An 18386-nucleotide genomic window follows, 5' to 3' on the forward strand; every position below is an offset into this window, starting at 1 on the left:
CTCCTCATCTCTGTTTTAAAGGATCGTCCCTTTGGTCTGAGATGGTGTCCTCTGGCAGCTCTGATAAAATTCTGGATTTCCCTTCCCTCCCCAATGTATCAACAGTACCTCCATTCACCCAACACCGCCGTTACACGGTCCAACTTCACAGGTTTAGCCTTTACATGACTAAAAGTGACACAACCAACAGCAATTCAGGAAAAAATGTGTTTACTGCAACAAGATAAATTACGACTGTGCATGGTTCTGGTCCAGTCTCAAACCCCATATCCATGCTGACTTTATCCTTCGAAAGCCAAAACACATGCTGTACCACATAGCAAAATTGGTTCCAAAGGTTTCACAGCTGTCATCAGAGCTGTTGGAAAGTTAATAATGGAAATCTGAATCTAACCAAACTCAATGCACCCACTTCTGATTTTAAACAGAGGTAGGATGGGAGTGCAGACAACTAACCTGCTCTTGAGAGGCAGTTCCCTCAGTTAATATTTTTTTAGATACTTTATTTTATATATTTTAATTATATATATTATATATTTAATATATTTTAATTGAAGCTGCATGCCTTAACTATTACCTCTGTATCAGGTTTAACAGGCATGTTTCCCAGGCCTAAGGAAACTTGGCAGCTGAAGGGAAGTGAGAACAGCTGGATCCAACAGTGATGTACCATTTCAGCGCTGATTAACTGAGGCGGCACAACATGTAGCACCAATAACCGTAGCTTCCAAACCAAACTCCAATTACTGCCCCTTTTTCTAACAATAATACCCAAAAGGAACCCCCGTACCTGCTGACGCTTACCATTCCTTAAAGAAGTGGGTGAAAAACCTCCACCTGCAGAAGAACTCCTCCTCTGAAACCGATAGCAAACTTACTTTTCCCCAAGTGCAGAGATTCTGCCAGATCACTCACTCACACCACCGATTTAGGCGGCTCCAGGTCCCACCGCCTAATATCCGCCTCCGGGCTGTCAGGGAGGCAAGGCCAACACAACAGCCTCTCTCCCCACCTGCACTCCCGGATCCTCCGACACCCCGAATATTGCCACCCATGAGCTCAGAGCCATCTTCACCCTAGAATCTTTGACATGGTTCCCACAAATGCCTCCCAGAACTCCTCCAACTTTGGGCATAGAACATAGAACATAGAACAATACAGCGCAGTACAGGCCCTTCGGCCCACGATGTTGCACCGAAACAAAAGCCATCCAACCTACACTATGCCATTATCATCCATATGTTTATCCAATAAACTTTTAAATGCCCTCAATGTTGGCGAGTTCACCACTGTAGCAGGTAGGGCATTCCACGGCCTCACTACTCTTTGCGTAAAGAACCTACCTCTGACCTCTGTCCTATATCTATTACCCCTCAGTTTAAAGTTATGTCCCCTCGTGCCAGCCATATCCATCCGCGGGAGAAGGCTCTCACTGTCCACCCTATCCAACCCCCTGATCATTTTGTATGCCTCTATTAAGTCTCCTCTTAACCTTCTTCTCTCCAACGAAAACAACCTCAAGTCCATCAGCCTTTCCTCATAAGATTTTCCCTCCATACCAGGCAACATCCTGGTAAATCTCCTCTGCACCCGCTCCAAAGCCTCCACGTCCTTCCTATAATGCGGTGACCAGAACTGTACGCAATACTCCAAATGCGGCCGGACCAGAGTTCTGTACAGCTGCAACATGACCTCCCGACTCCGGAACTCAATCCCTCTACCAATAAAGGCCAACACTCCATAGGCCTTCTTCACAACCCTATCAACCTGGGTGGCAACTTTCAGGGATCTATGTACATGGACACCTAGATCCCTCTGCTCAGCCACACTTTCAAGAACTTTACCATTAGCCAAATATTCCGCATTCCTGTTATTCCTTCCAAAGTGAATCACCTCACACTTCTCTACATTAAACTCCATTTGCCACCTCTCGGCCCAGCTCTGCAGCTTATCTATATCCCTCTGTAATCTGCTACATCCTTCCACACTATCGACAACACCACCGACTTTATATCGTCTGCAAATTTACTCACCCACCCTTCTGCGCCTTCCTCTCGGTCATTGATAAAAATGACAAACAGCAACGGCCCCAGAACAGATCCTTGTGGTACTCCACTTGTGACTGTACTCCATTCTGAACATTTCCCATCAACCACCACCCTCTGTCTTCTTTCAGCTAGCCAATTTCTGATCCACACCTCTAAATCACCCTCAATCCCCAGCCTCCGTATTTTTTGCAATAGCCTACCGTGGGGAACCTTATCAAACGCTTTGCTGAAATCCATATACACCACATCAACTGCTCTACCCTCGTCTAACTGTTCAGTCACCTTCTCAAAGAACTCAATAAGGTTTGTGAGGCATGACCTACCCTTCACAAAGCCATGCTGACTATCCCTGATCATATTATTCCTATCTAGATGATTATAAATCTTGTCTCTTATAATCCCCTCCAAGACTTTACCCACTACAGACGTGAGGCTCACCGGCCTATAGTTGCCGGGGTTGTCTCTGCTCCCCTTTTTGAACAAAGGGACCACATTTGCTGTCCTCCAGTCCTCTGGCACTATTCCTGTAGCCAATGATGACATAAAAATCAAAGCCAAAGGTCCAGCAATCTCTTCCCTGGCCTCCCATAGAATCCTAGGATAAATCCCATCAGGTCCCGGGGACTTATCTATTTTCAGCCTGTCCAGAATTGCCAACACCTCTTCCCTACGTACCTCAATGCCATCTATTCTATTAGCCTGGGGCTCAGCATTCTCCTCCACAACATTATCTTTTTCCTGAGTGAATACTGACGAAAAATATTCATTTAGTATCTCGCCTATCTCTTCAGACTCCACACACAATTTCCCATCCCTGTCCTTGACTGGTCCTACTCTTTCCCTAGTCATTCGCTTATTCCTGACATACCTATAGAAAGCTTTTGGGTTTTCCTTGATCCTTCCTGCCAAATACTTCTCATGTCCCCTCCTTGCTCGTCTTAGCTCTCTCTTTAGATCCTTCCTCGCTACCTTGTAACTATCCATCGCCCCAACCGAAACTTCACACTTCATCTTCACATAGGCCTCCTTCTTCCTCTTAACAAGAGATTCCACTTCCTTGGTAAACCACGGTTCCCTCGCTCGACGCCTTCCTCCCTGTCTGACCGGTACATACTTATCAAGAACACGCAGTAGCTGATCCTTGAACAAGCCCCACTTATCCAGTGTGCCCAACACTTGCAGCCTATCCCCCCCAAGTCACGTCTAATGGCATCATAATTGCCCTTCCCCCAGCTATAACTCTTGCCCTGCGGTGTATACTTATCCCTTTCCATCATTAACGTAAACGTCACCGAATTGTGGTCACTGTCCCCAAAGTGCTCTCCTACCTCCAAATCCAACACCTGGCCTGGTTCATTACCCAAAACCAAATCCAACAATCCAAGCATGCCCAGAACATGTGAGCATGATTTGCCAGACCACCTCTATTGCCTTAACTATTAACTATAAGGATTGCCCGTACCAATCCTCCATCCCTGAGACAAACCCGTCGGAAGTGCTCTAAACTGAATGAGATTTAGTCTCGCACAGGAGGAAGACAGGTTTACTCTTCGTAAGGCCTCACTCCAGAGTCCAGCTTCTAATGCCCCTCCCAGCTCCTCTTCCCATTTCTGCTTCATTTTCTCCATCGAGGACACCCCCCCACCCCCCCCCCCTTCCATCAGTTCCCCTTAAATGTGTAAGATCCTACCCTCCCCTATCTCGTCCTCGGACAGAATCTTGTCTTGTAAAGCTGGGGGTGATAGATTCGGAAATGTAGCCAGCTCCATTCTGATACATTGCCTGACTTACAGGTATCAAAACCCATCTCTTCTCAGTAGTTGAAACTCTTCCCGTGAACATATCCCAGAAGCACTTTATCCCTGTCCGCTCCCACATTCTGCAGGTGGAATCCAACTTCGCCAGAACAAACCTATGATTGCTGCATATTCGCGGCAACAGTGACATGCTCGCCATCTTAAAATGCTGACCGACGCTGATTCCACACACTGAGCGATGAGACCACCACCGGCCTCGTGGAGTACCTGGATAGCGAGAACGGGAGAGGTGCCAAGACCAATGCCCTTCAACTCGTCTCCCTGCACAAGGCCTCCTCCATTCATCCCCATACCGACCCTTCCCCCAGCGCCTATCCTTTAAACGTAGGCCGCTCAGTAGTAATTCAACAAGCTCGGCAGCGCGAACCCCCCTCTCTGCCTGACCCTCTCCAACGACGCCCTCCTAATTCGGGATATCTTTGTTCATATAAACCTCAAGATCATCTTATTTATCCTTCCCAAAAAAGATTTGGGCACAAAAATCAGGAGGCTTTGAAAAACAACAGGAGGTTCGGCAGCACCGTCATTTTTACTGTCTGGACCCTTCCAGCCAACAAGAGCGGCAGGGCATCCACCTCGTAAAGTCCTCCTTCACCCCTCCACCAAGTTCATTAAATGTAGCTTGTCCAACTGTGTCCAACTATGTGCCAGCCATATCCCCAGGTATTGGAAACTTGACCCAACCAGCCAAAACGGCAACTTCTTCAAGTCCTTCCCCTGCATCCGAGCACTTACTGGGAACACCTCGCTCTTTCCCATATTGAGCTTGTACCCAGAGGCCAATCCAACCTCCTCCAATATCCCCATAATCCTGTCAACGCTTTCCACCGGGTTCATAACATACAATAGCAGGTGGTCACCCTTGCCAAATTCCCCGAGGCTGCCTTCCTCTGCTGCTGAAACTCAGCTCTCAGAAACGCCACCAGTTGCTCCGTTGACCATTGTGTGGGCAACAACGCCCCAGATCTCTCCGCCATCTTCCCCTCTGCTGTGCCACGCGGGTCCTCTTGGCCTGATTGCAGACCTTTGCTCATTGCACTCCTCGCTTGATAGGGTGGAGACATTCCCTGCCGAAGGAGAATCACCAGTTCTTCCGTATTCTCACGTTTCTCACCTACAAACACCCCGCAAAAAGGGAAGAAAAGGCCACATCAGGCAGGAGACTTGTGTGCGACCACTTACTCCATGGCCGCCACCTGAAGTCCCATGTTCCGCATTTCTGACTGGGTTTTCTGATCTCAGATTCTTCAGAAGCATGGAGCGCTCTTCCATCTAACTGCTTTCTCATCGTCAAGCAGTAGACAATGCTCATTCTCTTTTTTACTGCATTACTTGACGTATTCTGGCAAGTGTTTCAAGCACACTGAAAAGCTTTTGGACATTCAAATAGCTTGAATGTGCAGGTGTTTAAGTGGCTAGGGTAGGTGAGAAAAGTGCTTAGGGCGCTGGTGACTAGGGAGGCAGGTGCAGGAACTTCCGTTTGGATACCAACACACAACTTGGATTGGAAATCCAGCCTCCAACTATTCCGAAGCCTGAAAATCCAGGCCCACATGTTTTGGAACTTCGCAGTAGAAAATTTCCTTGGCATGACCATGAGATTTAGCAGTAATCTTTGCAATATCGGAAACAAGTTACCATGTCCTGAAAATGGACAAGTGGATATGAGGCAACCACACGTGGTAGTATTGATTCAATGCTTATGAAGAAAGTTCCCAGCACTTCTGATAGCTTTGACGTTCCTTAACAAGCAAGAATTTGGTCTCACATGTGAATTCATGGTGCGGCCTCAAGGTCAATCAGCCAATTGCACAGATATTGGTTGGTTTTGGTTCCACTGGTGAGGAAAGCGCCCATTCTATGAAAAAATGTCTATGTAAATACCATGGACGCTGACAGGAGGTCAAATAGAGAAACTCCTGCAATTAGATTCTGCTACATTTTATCAAGGCAATTAACTTCCAACATACTCTATTAACAACAGAAAATACTGGATAATCTCAGCAGGTCTGACAACATCTGTGGAGAGAAGATTTTTGTCAAATCTTTTGTCAAGGCTGGAGAAAACTGGAAATAGTGTCAGATTTATACTGTTGTGGGGGTGGGGGGGACGTGGAGCAGTGGGGCTGGATAGTATTGACTCAATGCTTATGGAGAAATTTCCCAGCGATAGGTGGAGATTGACAAAGATGTTGTGGACAGAAAGACAAAGGGAATGTATGCATCAATGGTGCAGAGATAGAGATCTTCAAGAAGAATGTATCCAAGTTTGCAGACAACACGAAGGTGAGTGGTAAAGCACAAAGTGCAGAGGATACTGGAAGTCTGCAGAGAGATTTGGATAGGTTAAGTGAATGGGCTAGTGTCTGGCAGATGGAATACAATGTTGATAAATGTGAGGTTATCCATTTTGGTAGGAGTAATAGCAAAAGTGATTATTATTTAAATGATAAAATATTAAAACATGCGGCTGTGCAGAGGGACCTGGGTGTCCTAGTGCATGAGTCGCAAAAAGTTGGTTTACAGGTGCAACAAGTGATTAAGGATGCAAATGGAGATTTGTCCTTCACTGCTAGAGGGATGAGTTTAAGACTAGGGAGGTTATGCGGCAACTGTATATGGTGTTAGTGAGGCCACACCTAGAGTATTATGTTCAGTTTTGGTCTCCATACCTGAGAAAGGACATACTGGCGCTGGAGGGTGTGCAGAGGAGATTCACTAGGTTAATCCCAGAGCTGAAGGGGTTGGATTACGAGGAGAGGTTGAGTAGACTGGGACTGTACTCGTTAAAATTTAGAAAGATGCGGGGGGGGGGATCTTATAAAAACATATAAAATTATGAAGGGAATAGATAGGATATATGCAGACAGGTAGTTTCCACTGGTGGGTGAAATCAGAACTAGGGAACATAGCCTCAAAATAAGGGGAAGTAAATTTAGGACTGAGTTTAGGAGGAACTTCTTCACCCAAAGCATTGATAATACTTGTCGTAATTATAATTGTATTTTGTATAATCATTGGATGCCTTAATATGTGTTGTAAAATGGCTGTGGCTCGAATGATGCCAGTACACTCGGCCCGTAATCCGGATGACGTCCCAGTAAAGGTCACCACCGAACAAGGTGGTGAAGAACGGGGTGTCACATATGATGGTGTGTTTATATAAGTAATTTAAGACTAAACATCAAAACAGGTTATATGCCCGGGGATGTTTAAAGCGGAGACGGGAAGGATCTGACCAAGATCCGAATTTGGAACAAGATAGCAATAGGGATATTGTTGGTCTGAAGAATTGTTGACACAATCCTTGACCAAAAGGAGGGATTGTTAAGGTAAAAATTGTACATGGAGAAGTTAAAATTAAGGGTTGTACATGGAGAAGTTAAAATTAAGGGTCTCACTGTTTTAATTATGCTTGCAATAATGTAATTGGGATTCTGCAAAGATCTGGTGCAGCTTGCAACAATGTGATTGGAAGATTCTGCAAAGTTCTGATACAAAAGTGCAACAAGCTAACGGTTTACTGTTGAGACACCTGATATTCTTGTAACTGAAAACAAGGAGTTGTGGACATCAGTTATCGAATGTTTTCAGAGGAATATGATTGGAAGCTTAATTGTTGCTAGGGGGACCTAATTGGTCATGTATGTAACCCCTTCAAGCTAATGAAGAACATGCATAAAAAAGGCTAACTGCCGCTGTGAAATTGAGAAGGTGACTGCGAGCACAGCGGAGTGCCGGCTCTTCTCCCAAAAGCTTTTGCCAATAAATGGACTTGACTCAACTCTTTGGTGTGGACAGGTTATTACCCACTTCAGACTGTGAATCTATGGAATTCCCTGCCCAGTGAAGCAGTTGAGGCTCCTTCATTAAATGTTTTTAAGATAAAGATAGATAGTTTTTTGAAGAATAAAGGGATTAAGGGTTATGGTGTTCGGGCGGGAAAGTGGAGCTGAGTCCACAAAAGATCAGCCATGATCTCATTGAATGGCGGAGCAGACATGAAGGGCCAGATGGCCTACTCCTGCTCCTAGTTCTTATGATCTTATAAATGCTTCAAGAAGACCACCATCATACCAGTGCCAAACGAGAACCAGGCAACGTGCCTCAACGGTTACCATCCAGTGGCCTTGACATCTTTCATTATGAAGTGCTTCGAGAGGTTGGTCATGAGACACATTAACTCCATATTTCCAGAATGCCTTGATCCACTGCAATTCGCATAATGCCACAACTGGTCCACATCAGATGCCATCTCCCTGGCCCAACACTCATCCCTGGAGCATCTCGGTAACAAGGACTCCCACGTCAGACTCCTATTCATTGACTACAGCTCCGCCTTCAGCACCATAATCATAATCCCAGCCATATCAAAACTCCAAAACCTGGGACTTGGCTCCTCCCTCTGCAACTGGATTCTCGACTTCCTGACCCATAGACCACAATCAGCAAGGATAAACAACAATGCCTCCTTCATGACAGTACACAATATGGGACCCAGTAAGGCTGCGTACTTGGCCCCCTACAATACTCCCTATACACACACGACGGTGATCCAAAATTTGGCTTCAACTCCATCCACAAGATTGCTGATGACACGATTGTAGTGGGTCGGATCTCAAACAACGATAAGTCAGAGGACAGGAGGGAGATGGAGAACTTCGTGGCGTGGTGCAACAACAACAATCTCTCCCTCAATGTCAGCAATACTAAGGAGCTGGTCACTGACTTCAGGAAGCAAGGTATCGTACACATCCCTGTCTGCCTCAATGGCGCTGAGGTGGAGATGGTTGACAGCTTCAAATTCCTGCGTGTGCACATCACCAACAATCTGTCCTGGTCCACCCATGTTGACCAAGAAAGCACAACAGCGCCTATACTTCCTCTGAAAACTAAGGAAATTCGGCCTGTCCACATTGACTTTTACCAATTTTAACAGGTGCACCATAGAAAGCATCCTATCTGGCTGCATCACAGCCTGGTATGGCAACTACTCAGCCCAAGACCGTAAGAAACTACAGAGAGTCATGAACACATCCCAGTCCATCACGTAAACCTGCCTCCCATCTATTGACTCTGTCTACACCTCCCACCGGCTTGGGAAACAGACAGCATAATCAAAGACCCCTCCCATCCAGGTTCCACTCTCTTCACAGTTTGAAATTGTTTAACTCAATGTTAAGTCTGGAAGGCTGTAACGCGCCTAATCGGAAGATGAGGTGCTGTTCCTCCAGTTTGCGGTGGGCTTCATTGGAACATTGCAGCAGGCCAAGGACAGACATGTGGACAGGAGAGCAGGACGGTGAGTTGAAATGGCAAGCGACAGGAAGGTCTGGGTCCTGCTTGTGGACTAAAAGAAGGTGTTCTGCAAAGCGGTCACCCAATCTGCGTTTAGTCTCTCCAATGTAGAGTAGGCACGTTGCAGCCTTCTTTATAGGTGTCAACTGACTGAGCTTCTGTGTATTTCTAGCACTTTGTTTTTATTTCAGCTTCACAAAATGCTGCTAATGTAGTTAGCAAATGTCAATGAGCAGCATTAGTGAGTAGCTGAGAAATTCTGACCGGCAATTTTAACAGTTAATGTACAATTGTTGATTTAACAGCTATGCTCCAAGTTGACCGTTTAGGTGTTTTATAGCATTAAAGTCCATCTATCAGCTGTTCAAACTTGCAATCACTGATGCAAGTTATTCAATACAACTACACAGTGGCACTTTACAGAGCGCACTCTGCTCAAACAAGTCTGGGATTAAATCAAGGGTGATGTAATTTTTTTTTTAAAAGGGTAACATCAAGAGTAAATGAACAGCAGCTAATCAAAGGGCAATGAAAGGTGCTATGCAGTACAGCAGTACAAAAGGAAAACTGTTCTTCTCCTCTATTTTTTCTCTGGAATATGTGCACAATCAATTCGTATTGCTCACTACAAACAATTTGAAAAGTATAGCATTCAGTACAACGCAGTTTTGCCACTAAAAATCTGATCCTTGCATCTGCTGAATCACTGGAAACATAATCACTCCAAGGTTATTCTACAATTACAGAATTTGTTCTTCAAAACTTGGGTTGTGACTAAAGAGAAAATGTTCAGCTACACAGATTAGGGTGAACTGCTTATATCTCCATCACTAGCAATGGTCATGATCGGTGCAATTTGAGACAATGAATTAAAAGCAACATTACTTCATATTGGTATATATACAATCTGCTCCATAATCTATTGATATCAATATACTAATTATGTCATGCAGCAACATCTCTTTAATATAGACACATATGTAATACAGCTTTGATACAAAACTGGAAATACAAGCTTATTACAAGCTCATTAAAAGAAAATGTATTAACATTTTCAACCAGAAACTAACCATTGCGAACAAAGCATGTTACAGTGAAACTCAGTTTATCAAAACTTTCAAACACTCCTGAGTATACAAGCAGATTTAAAAGATACTTACAATCCCATATATCTATCCATTGCGGACTGGACATCTCTGCGATATACTGTTCTTAGAATTACCATAATAGGGTCAAACTCTTGATTCCAAATATCAGCTAATAAAAAGATGAAAACAAATCATTAGAGTTGGTAATTTGATTACAGAATATAAGATATGGTACAATATTTTAAATGCATTAAACTTAAATACGTCTTTTAAAATAAATATATTTTTGTACATTACGTGGCACACCAATGAGGTACGAACAGGGGCAACAGTAACAAGGACAGGGGCAACAGTAACAAGGACAGGTGCCTCACCACCATACTTTTCGCTGTTCTTGAGAGCACAAGAAGATTTAATGAAATAATGCTACAGGACTAGTGGATCAAGTAATGGTTATCTATATCTCTGAACTTCTGTTTATTATAAGACAATGTTGCCTAATAAAGAATTCTGCAGGGCAAGGGAGCATGATGAAGCTTCAACTGTAGTATTCTACATGACCTTTTCAGTTACTAAAGAAAAGAGTGGCTGTCTCTGCAGTGTATTTCTTGCATTAGTGTGGAATAAACCAAAGGATATTAACCAAAAAGTGCACAAACATATCTCTGTTGAACGGATTGTTCCCTTTAAACAATCTTCCCTCAAGTAAACACAGTACAATGAAGCCTGTGGGAGGAAAATGAAAAAAAAAAATGCTTAAACAAATGTTTCCTTTAAACTGACCTTCCCATTAAGCAGATGTGAGCCAATTTTAATAAATACAGAGAGGATAGTGTGATGAGAAATAAATGTTCTGGTATACAACAAGCTAGTCACTAGTATTTTCTCAGCTGTGCATAACGATTTCATACTATAAAATAATCATTAGCAAAAAAATCTTCTTTTAAAAAGACCAGACTTACACAATGCCAATTAGTACAGAGAGCAAAGTTCACCAAAAACGGAAAGCAATTATGCTAAAACAAAAGTGATTTCTTAAAAATATTTTATCCTTTAAGCTGTCAATAGTGAATCAAAATACTGTTGTGATACACATTTAATAAAAACTTTTAAAAATAAACTGAGCACCAAAATGTTTTAAATGTATACTATTAAATAAAACGCAAACAAAGGAATGGAGATTTCTACCCAAACAGAAAAACATATGTGTGAATGCAAAATATATCCTGCAGTTTGCATTAGCAATACTGGTTTATTGCATCAATTGAGATAGATGCTTGCAGTAAATAATTTATCCATTTGGGAATCTGACAACTGAATTTATAAATACAGAGGCAATACCTACATACAATTGCTTTCCTCCACTTGCCAAGTCATTAACTCTCCCTTTCCTGAAGGCAAGGTGATAAGTCCACAGCCCCTCCTGTTCATCAAAGAGCTATCCACCTTTCCTGCCGGATTGGTGACTTTTTAATTCCCTCATACAAAAATAAAATACTGCAGATTCTGGAAATCTGAAATAAACACAGAAAATGCTGGCAATACTCCACATGTCAAGCAGCATCTGTGTAGACAGCAACAGACTTAATATTCAGGTCAACGACTTTCCTTCAGAAGTTTATTTCCCTCTCCACCGATGCTGCCTAATCTGCTGAGTATTTTCACAATTTTCCGCTTTCATTTTTAACTCTCTATCTAGACTTTTTTTAAAATCAGACCTTTTAACAACAGCAGAGAGTACATAGTAATGAGCCACACTATTTTCAAACCATTCTACTTTGTATTTGGGGTTCACTGAAATATTTGGAACTGAAAGTATATACTGCCATCTTGTGCCTGATGAAAATAATGCTAAAGAACAAAAATAAGTAGGTTTCCTTCAGAAGACAGTCAGGCATGTTTCATCCCCAAACTGGGATTTTATTGTAACTTAAGGAAAGCATTTTTCCAAACACTGACAACTTTTGTCATTGAAACTGGTGTTGCAAAACTGCAAAATAAATTAAACAGGCATTTAAAAATCACAGCTTTTTGAAAAAGTTCTAATTGGATTCAGGAAGGAAAGATCATGCCCATCTAAGCTGTCAGTTGCAACAGACAAGATAACGCATTTTACATTTATTGGAATATAGAAGCAGGAGTAGGCCATTCAGCCCTTCGAGCGTGCACCCCCATTCAATGCCATCTATCGATCTCTGTGCTCAATGACCAAGTTTCACAGCCCTCTGGGGGAGAGAATTCCAAACATTCACCACCTTCTAAGTGAAGAAATTCTTCCTCATCTCAGTCCAAAATGGCTTGCCCCTTATTGTGAGATTCAGCCCCCTCATTCTAGAGCCCCAGCCAGAGGAAACATCCTTTCTGCATCTACCTGTCTAGCTCCTTAAGTATCCTATAAGTTTCAATGAGATCACGTATCATTCTGCTAAACATGAGAGAATACACGCCCAATCTCCTCAATCTCTTCATAGGACAGTCCCACTATCCAAGGAATTTCACCAATTCACCCCTTCTATGGTGAGCATATTATTCATTGGGTAAGGAGACCAAAGCTGTACCCAATACCCCAGGTGTGGTATGACCAAGGTTCTATACAGTTGAAGCAAGGCATCTTTACTCCTGTACTCAAATTCTCTTGCAATAAAGGCGAACGTACCATTTACATTCCTAATTGCTTGCTTCAGCTGCATTTTAGTGAGTTACGAACAAGGACACCGAGGTTCCTTTGGACATCAACATTTCCCAATCTCGGGGCAGCACGGTGGCGCAGTGGTTAGCGCTGCTGCCTTACGGCTTCGAGGACCCAGGTTTGATTGGACTTGCACATTCTCCCAGTGTCTTCGTGGGTCTCACCTCCACAACCCAAAAGGATGTGCAGGGTAGTTGAATGGCCACACTAAATTGCCCCTTAATTGGAAAAAAAAGAACTGGGTACTCTAAACTTATTATTAAAAAAACACATTTTGTATGTTCGAGCGCGGGGGAGAGGGAGGATAATAGGAGTTGGATGTCTGGCGCCATGGGCGGGGGCTACCAGAGCCTCCCTACTGGGCTGATCACATAGAACGTTTGAGAGCTGAATGGGCCGGTTAAGAGGGCTCGCGTGTTTGCGCATTTTAGGGGATTGAAGGCGGACGTCGCAATGCTACAGTAGACACACCTGAGGGTAATAGATCAGACCAGATTAAGGAAGGGGTGTGTCGGCCCTTGTATTTCATTTGGGGTTGGACTCTAAGACCGGCCGAGGTCAAGGACAGGGAGGGTGCCAGCCGTGGCGAAGGAACTAAAGGGGTTCATGGAGCTGATGGGGGGGGGGAGACCTGAGAATCGGCGGCCTCCGGGTGGGCAGTGAGGGATCGGATGCGAGGGCCTTTGTGACGAACAAGTTGAAGAAGTTGATGGGGGCTGAGGCGTTCCCACGGCCCCTGGAAGTGGATAGAGCGCATAGAGCCCTCGCGAAGAAGCCCCGAGCGAACGAGCCGCCTAGGGCGATGGTGGTATGTATGCACCGGTTCCTGGACACGGAACACATTCTGTGGTGGGCCAAGAAAGAGCAGAGCAGCAGGTGGGAGAATTGTGAGCTGCGCATTTATCAAGACCTGGGCGTGGAGTTGGCCAAGAGACAAGCCGGGTTTAATCGGGCAAAATCGGCCCTCTTTAAGGGGGTGACGTTCGGGATGCAGTACCCAGCGCATCTGTAGGTCACATATGAGGACCGGGAATTCTACTTTGAAACACCGGACGATGCATTGACTTTCACCAGGGAAAAAAGACTGGATGTGAACTGAAGAAATGAAATGAAAATCGCTTGTCACAAGTAGGCTTCAATGAAGTTACTGTGAAAAGCCCTTAGTCGCCACATTCCGGCACCTGTTCGGGGAGGCTGTTACGGGAATTGAACCTTGCTGCTGGCCTGCCTTGGTCTGCTTTCAAAGCCAGCAATTTAGCCCAGTGTGCTAAACAGCCCCACACTAGAGCTTTGAGGAGAGTATTGCAATGGCTATTTGTTGATAATCACTTTTGTGCTGGTTTGAATAAGTAGTAAGAAGTTTTACAACACCAGGTTAAAGTCCAACAGGTTTGTTTCGATGTCACTAGCTTTCGGAGCGCTGCTCCTTCCTCAGGTGAATGAAGAGGTATGTTCCAGAAACATATATATATATATATATAGACAGATTCAAAGATGCCAGACAATGCTTGGAATGCAAGCATTAGCAGGTGATTAAATCTTTACTGATCCAGAGATGGGGAAACCCCAGGTTAAAGAGGTGTGAATTGTGTCAAGCCAGGACAGTTGGTAGGATTTCGCAGGCCAGATGGTGGAGGATGAATGTAATGCGACATGAATCCCAGGTCCTGGTTGAGGCCGCACTCATGTGTGCGGAACTTGGCTCTAAGCTTCTGCTCGGCGATTCTGCGTTGTTGCACGTCCTGAAGGCCGCCTTGGAGAACGCTTACCCGGAGATCAGAGGCTGAATGCCCTTGACTGCTGAAGTGTTCCCCGACTGGAAGGGAACATTCCTGCCTGGTGATTGTCGCACGATGTCCGTTCATTCGTTGTCGCAGCGTCTGCATGGTCTCGCCAATGTACCACGCTTCGGGACATCAAAGCAAGGGTGTTTTCTTTTTTCTCCCATGTCCACAAGGTATACTCTCATATCGGCTTTTTTGTTCTGAGCAGGGCTCAATGGCGGATACTGAGTACTCGGCAATCGCAATATCGGATCATGCCTCACATTGAGTGGATCTACAGGTTAGTTTGGAGAGAGGACAACGCTCACTATGGAGGCTGGATATGGGGTTGTTAGCAGACAAAGCGATCTGTGGGCAGGTGAACAAGTCCATCCAGAACTACCTGGAAACAAATGATACGGGGAAGGTCTCTGCAGCAACGGTCTGGGAAGCTTTGAAGGCAGTGGTCAGAGGGGAATTAATCTCGATACGGGCAGACAGAGAAAAGGTGGAACGAGCTGAGCGGGGTAGGCTAGTTGGGGAGATACTCCAGGTGGACAGGAGGTACTCGGAAGGCCCAGACGCGGGGTTACTGAAGGAGCGGCGGAGGTTACATGTGGAATTTGGGCTGTTGACTATAGGGAAGGCGGTGGAACAGCTGAGGAAGGCAAGGGGGCGATCTATGAGTATGGGGAAAAGGCAAGCAGAATGTTAGCGCACCAGCTCAGAAAAAGGGAGGTGGTCAGGGAGATAGGGAGAGTAAAGAGTAGAGGTGGGATGACGGTCCTGGACCCAACGGGTGTGAATAAGATGTTTAAGGACTTTACAGTAAATTATATGAGTCGGAACCCCCAGCTGGGGTGGTGGGATGAGGCAGTTCTTGGGTCAGTTGAGGTTCCCGAGGATGGATGAGGATCTGGTGGAAGGGCTGGGAGCCCCAATTGAAATTGAGGAAATAACTGAGGGGTTGGAGGGCATGTAATCTGGCAAGGCCCTGGGGCCTGACGACTACCTGGTGGAATTCTATGAGACGTTTTCGGAGCTATTGAGCCCACTGCTGGTGAGGGCATTTAATGAAACAAGAGAGAAGGGAGTCCTTCCCCCCAACAATGTCGCAGGCCTCAATTTCATTGATCCTGAAACGGGAGAAGGATCCGGAGTCATATGCGGGTCATACAGACCAATTTCTCGACTGAATGTGGACGCCAAACTGCTGGCTAAGATATTGGCCACAAGGATAGAGGATTGTGTCCCGAGGGTGATAGGGGAAGACCAGACGGGGTTTGTAAAGGGCAGGCAACTCACGGCCAATGTTCAAAGGCTCCTAAATGTTATTATGATGCCCTCAGAAAGAGTGGGTGATGGAGGGGGTGGTCGCGATGGATGCGGAGAAGGCTTTTGATCGGGTGGAGTGGGATTACCTGTGGGAGGTGCTGGGAAGGTTTGGGTTTGTTGAGGGCTTCATTGACTGGGTGCGGTTGCTCTATCAGGCACCAGTAACGAGTGTGCGTACGAACCGGTTGAGGTCGGGTTATTTTAAACTACACCGAGGGACGAGGCAAGGATGTCCGCTCTCCCCGCTACTGTTTGCTCTGGCCATAGAGCCACTGGCCATGGCATTAAGAACCAGTTGGGGGGTGGGGCACCGGCTTTCGCTTTGCGCAGATGACTTGCTCTTGTATATCTCAGACCCGTTGGAGGGGATGGGGGAAGTTATGCGGATCTTAGGGGAATTTGGTAATTTTTCGGGGTCTAAATTAAACGTGGGGAAAAGCGAGATGTTCTTGATCCAGGCGAGAGAGCAGGAGAAGAGACTGGGAGAGCTGCCGTTTAGAATGGTAGGAAGGAGCTTTCGATATTTGGGAATCCAAGTGACTCGGGAATGGGAGGCAATGCACAAATTAAACCTATCCCGGCTCGTAGAACAAATGAAAGAGGACTTTAAGAGATGGGACATGCTCTCGCTATCACTGGCGGGGAGGGTACAGACCGTGAAAATGACAGTCCTCCCCAGATTTCTGTTTGTCTTTCTGTGCCTCCATTCTTCATCCCGAGGGCCTTTTTTAAACGGGTGAATAAGATTCTTTCGGGCTTTGTGGGCAGGTAAAACCCCGCGAGTGAAGAAAGTGTTGCAGGAGCGCAGTCGGGGGAGGGTGGGTTGGCGCTGCCGAACTTTTGTAACTGCTACTGGGAGCACTGATAACGGAACCTCTGCCGTTCTTGCCGGCCCGATGCGCCACAAGTTTGGTGGTGGTGGCGGCTCTGAGAATCTGGGAGCAATGGAGGAGATATAAGAGAGTGGAGGGTGCATCGGTTTGGACCCCGATTTATAATAATCATCGGTTTGTACTGGGTAGGCTGGATGGTGGGTTCAGGAGATGGCAGAGGGCAGGAATTAGGAGGATGGGGGATCTATTTATAGACGGGAGCTTCCCCAGCTTGAAAGCCTTGGAGGATAAATTTGAATTGCCAGCAGGGAACGGGTTTAGGTATTTGCAGGTACGAGATTTCTTGAGAAGGCAGATTCCGGCCTTCCCGCTGCTGCTGCCACGGGGGATAAGGACTCCAGAGTAGTCTCCAGCGAATGGGTGGGAGAGGGGAAGGTATCAGACATCTACCAAGAACTTATGGAATCGGAGGAAATTCCGGTGGAGGAGCTAACGGGCAAGTGGGAAGACGAGTTGGGGGGGGGGGAGATAGAGGCAGGTCTGTGGGCGGATGCCCTAAGCAGGATTAACACATCCTCATCATGTGCCAGGCTTAGCCTGATACAATTCAAGGTAGTCCACACATGACGGTAGCCCGAATATGCAGGTTTTTCGGGGTAGAGGACAGGTGTGCGAGGTGCGCGTGAAGTCCAGCAAATCATGTCCACATGTTTTGGGCATGCCCGGAGCCTTTCGCTAAGGCGATGTCCACGTACTCAAAACACGGGTGGTGCCGAGTCCGGAGGTGGCGATCTTTGTAATGTCGGAGGAGCCGGGAGTTCAGGGGGTGAAAGAGGCTGACGTTTTGGCCTTTGCCTCCCTGGTAGCCAGGAGACAAATCTTATTAATGTGGAGGGACTCGAAGCCCCCGTGTGTAGAGACCTGGGTTAGTGACATGGCTGGGTTCCTTAGTCTCAAGAAAATAAAGTTTGCCTTAATAGGCTCATTGCTAGGGTTCACCCGGAGGTAGCAGCCGTTCATCGACTTTGTCGGAGACAATTAAAATGTCAGCAGAAGCAGGATTCCAACAAGGGCCAGACTGTTGATTTATTGTCGGGTGGGCCGAAGATTATGATGGGGTGGAAATGTTTATTGCGCCATGTTTATGTCGCTGTTATTGTTATTATTGTAGAAATTGGAAATACCCTCATCAAAATATTTTTTTAATAAACTATAATGATACTTTCCTAGAGTATGGATTTATTTGTGTTATTATCAGCACTGAAGCCAAAATGTTTTAATTTGTCCCAGCATGTTGTCCAGTGAACCTGCAAAGAAAAGTGAACTTAATCAACACTTGGAAACTACTTACGAGGAATAAGTCGGGAAATCACAATCATCTTTACAGCGTCCAAATGAGTAGTTTTGCAGTAATAATAATAATAATCACTTATTGTCGCACGTAGGCTTCAATGAAGTTACTGTGAAAAGTCCCTCATCGCCACATTCCGGCGCCTGTTCGGGGAGGCTGGTACG

General features: G+C 45.5%; 1 protein-coding gene across 5 annotated transcripts in view; it reads right to left on the reverse strand.

The window, feature by feature from the left end:
• Positions 1-18386, reverse strand: part of ubr3 (ubiquitin protein ligase E3 component n-recognin 3) — a 606570-nt gene that overhangs the window by 387299 nt on the left and 200885 nt on the right. For all 5 annotated transcript variants that reach the window (XM_072475854.1, XM_072475858.1, XM_072475857.1 and 2 more), the window contains exon 19: positions 10324-10420. In XM_072475854.1, the coding sequence (XP_072331955.1) occupies positions 10324-10420 (97 nt within the window). The remainder of the gene's footprint in view (positions 1-10323; positions 10421-18386) is intronic.

Source organism: Scyliorhinus torazame, chromosome 2 (assembly GCF_047496885.1).
Source record: "Scyliorhinus torazame isolate Kashiwa2021f chromosome 2, sScyTor2.1, whole genome shotgun sequence".
Taxonomy (NCBI): domain Eukaryota; kingdom Metazoa; phylum Chordata; class Chondrichthyes; order Carcharhiniformes; family Scyliorhinidae; genus Scyliorhinus; species Scyliorhinus torazame.